The 2693-nt window shown below is 47.1% G+C and overlaps 1 protein-coding gene across 1 annotated transcript in view; it reads right to left on the bottom strand.

The window, feature by feature from the left end:
* Positions 1 to 507: 507 nt before the first annotated feature.
* Positions 508 to 2693, bottom strand: part of SFXN4 (sideroflexin 4) — a 19250-nt gene continuing 17064 nt past the window's right edge. The window contains exons 13-14 of the mRNA XM_007469579.1: positions 2023 to 2140; positions 508 to 927 (exon numbers count right to left, since the gene is read on the bottom strand). Coding sequence (XP_007469641.1) covers positions 850 to 927; positions 2023 to 2140 — 196 coding nt within the window. The 3' untranslated portion in view covers positions 508 to 849. The remainder of the gene's footprint in view (positions 928 to 2022; positions 2141 to 2693) is intronic.

Raw genomic sequence — 2693 nt, 5'->3', positions numbered from 1 at the left:
GGTAGAAAACTCTTTGAAAGAGTCTGGCTACAAAGGGGGGGTTTTGCTTTTGGCATGAGGCAGGTGACTCAAGCAGTTGAAATGCTACGGAGAAGGAGCAGAGGGGGGAGGCTGGAGCCAGAGGGGCAGTGGAGGCCGCAGAGCAAAGGCCCTGAGCAAACAGGAAGGGTCGGGCTCAAGCCCAGGGCACAGCTGACTTTGCACGGAGGAGGGGAGGCCGGTGTGTGTGGAGGGAGGTCAGCAGGTTTGGAGCCAGGAGGTCAATAGCCTTGGCGTTCACAGTGGAGGAGGAGACGGGGTCACCTGCCAGTGACGAGAAAGAAGGATCTGGGCAGCAGCTGGCAAAGATTTTAAGCAGCTGTTCAACAGGAGAAAGCTGAGAAGGGACACAGGATTGCTTTGGGGGTTGGAGGCCTTCATTGGCTCCCCACATATACACCTCGAGATGCGCCATCAGTTTAATTCCTGTGCCTTGGGCACGTGGGCATTGGTGGACCTTTCTCCTTTGTTTCCCAATACTCAACTTTAGAAAAGTTTATTAGTAAGTTCACCGTATCCTTTCACAGGCTGATGAATAGAAAACTGAATCTTATATCACACATGCATCCCCTCAGCAACCCTGTGTGGTGGGTTAGACAGGACAGCCCCCGTTTCTCGCCTTCCACCCAAGCTTGTTTAACCCTAGGAACGATCAGCCTCAAAACAGTCTTGGCATGCGTAACTGGAAGCCATCCTATTCGCGCAGACACCTCTAGGGGTTCCAGGACACTTCTGGCAGGGTTGTCCAAACTGAAACCTTGGAGGAAGGTTTTCACGCAGGTACCAAACAAATTCACCTAAAACTCACCCCTACACGCCTCTGTTATAGAAGAGTTCTGTTTCTTCTGTTGCAGACTGAATTTCCTTTTCAAGCTCACTGCACTGTATCTAAAACACAGAGTTAAATTCTTAATATTCACATTAAGACGTTTTCTTGCCTTAGAAGCCGAGTTTAAAAAAAAAACAACACAATTTCAGAAAGCATCTATTTCTCATAACCTTTTCAGTGATGTCTAATCTATAACAAAAAAACATTAACCTAACTTCTTAAAAACTTTCTTATGGAAAATTTCAAATATAAACAAATGCTGTGGCCCATGTAATGTCCAAGGAGGTGCCCTGGGCAGGGGCCTGGCAGAATCCCTCTTAGCCTTGGGCTCTCTCTGCAAACCACCCTAGGCAGGACAGGACCACCATTCAGCTACGTCATGCCCACCTTGGACCAACAAGGTATTTTAAAAGTCCAGCAAATGCCAAGACTTGCTTGCGGGGTTTGGGGACTGGGTGGGTGAGAGCAACAAGCATTTGAAATGTTCAGCCAAGAAATGCTAGAAATTGATATCTACTCCATCAACAACGTCCTTGATACCAGCAACAAGGCTTTGCCGAGGTACTATGATCATCATCTGTCTTTAATAGAAACTAAGCCTCAGAAAGTTTAAGCAGATTGACCAGGGTCATGGAAGAGCTGGGAATCTGAGTCCAGGCAGTCTGACGCACCATAGATCATAATACACCCTCGTCTATAGAACAGCAGCCACTAGCTGCACGTGAGCACGTAAGATTAAATTAAACTAGATTAAAAATTCAGTTCTTCAGTCACACTAGCCACGTTTCAAGCGCTCAACAGCCGCATGTGATAAGCGGCTACACACAGTGGACAACACAGATATAAAACATTTCCATCACTGCGGAAAGTTCCATTGGGTTGGGGTGTCGCTATAGTATATTATAAAGTATTTCAAATATCTCAAAGGTTTTTTTTTTTTAACGTCCCAGAAAAATGCTTCAGATATACAGTTAAGAAACACAGAATCCAGAACTGTACAAGTGACCTGGGAGATGGGATTATGCATAAATGTTACTTTGTTTTATACTTTTGTAAATTTCGCAGATTTTTGTGGAGAATAGTTTATTTCACTCTGATAACGAGGGGAAGAAAGAGATATATATTCTTAGAGGAAGTCGAAGGGGGACACTTACCCGTCCAATCTGTGGGAATACACTAAAAGAAACTGGCACCATCAGTCCCATGACAAGGATAGTACAAGAAAGCTTAAGGGTCCACAGTGACCACGGACACTGCAGGAAAAACTGGGTCCTGTAAGAGACAAGGTACCAGGGCTTTTTTTAGAGGCCGGCCCTCTGCTCGAATGGTGTCCAACTGTCTTGCCAGCAGCTGCAGGCCCGGACTTGGTTCCCACTTGTCCCACAAACAGGCGATACTAGCAGCTGCATCCACAGAGCACTCACTACACGTCAGGCCCAGGTCAAGCACGTCACACGCATTTGCTCATTAGATCCTCCCATGACCCTATGAGGTTTGTGTTATCATCATGCCCTTCACACGAACAAGAGGCTGCAGCCACAGACCGTGTAAGTCCCTTGTCAAAAATCTCCAAATTCTTAAAAGTGAGAGGTCAGATTCTAGAGCCTGTGCTCTCCCCTGGGCTACACTGACACGGATGTGACATTCTGACCATGACCTTTGAGAGTGTGGGAAGAAAGTGCAAGAGGCCCAGCCTGGGAGTCAGAGACCTGGGGTCCTGGGGTCCGGCTGGGGCTCGGCCACTGACAGACTGTGTGCTCTTGGGCAAGTCACTTTCCCCTTCTGAGCCTTGCGTTTTTTCAGATGCAAAATGAAAGGGTTGAGT

The sequence above is a fragment of the Lipotes vexillifer genome, unplaced genomic scaffold (assembly GCF_000442215.2).
Source record: "Lipotes vexillifer unplaced genomic scaffold, Lipotes_vexillifer_v1.1 scaffold240, whole genome shotgun sequence".
Taxonomy (NCBI): domain Eukaryota; kingdom Metazoa; phylum Chordata; class Mammalia; order Artiodactyla; family Lipotidae; genus Lipotes; species Lipotes vexillifer.
This window is presented reverse-complemented; position numbering and strand designations above follow the sequence as displayed.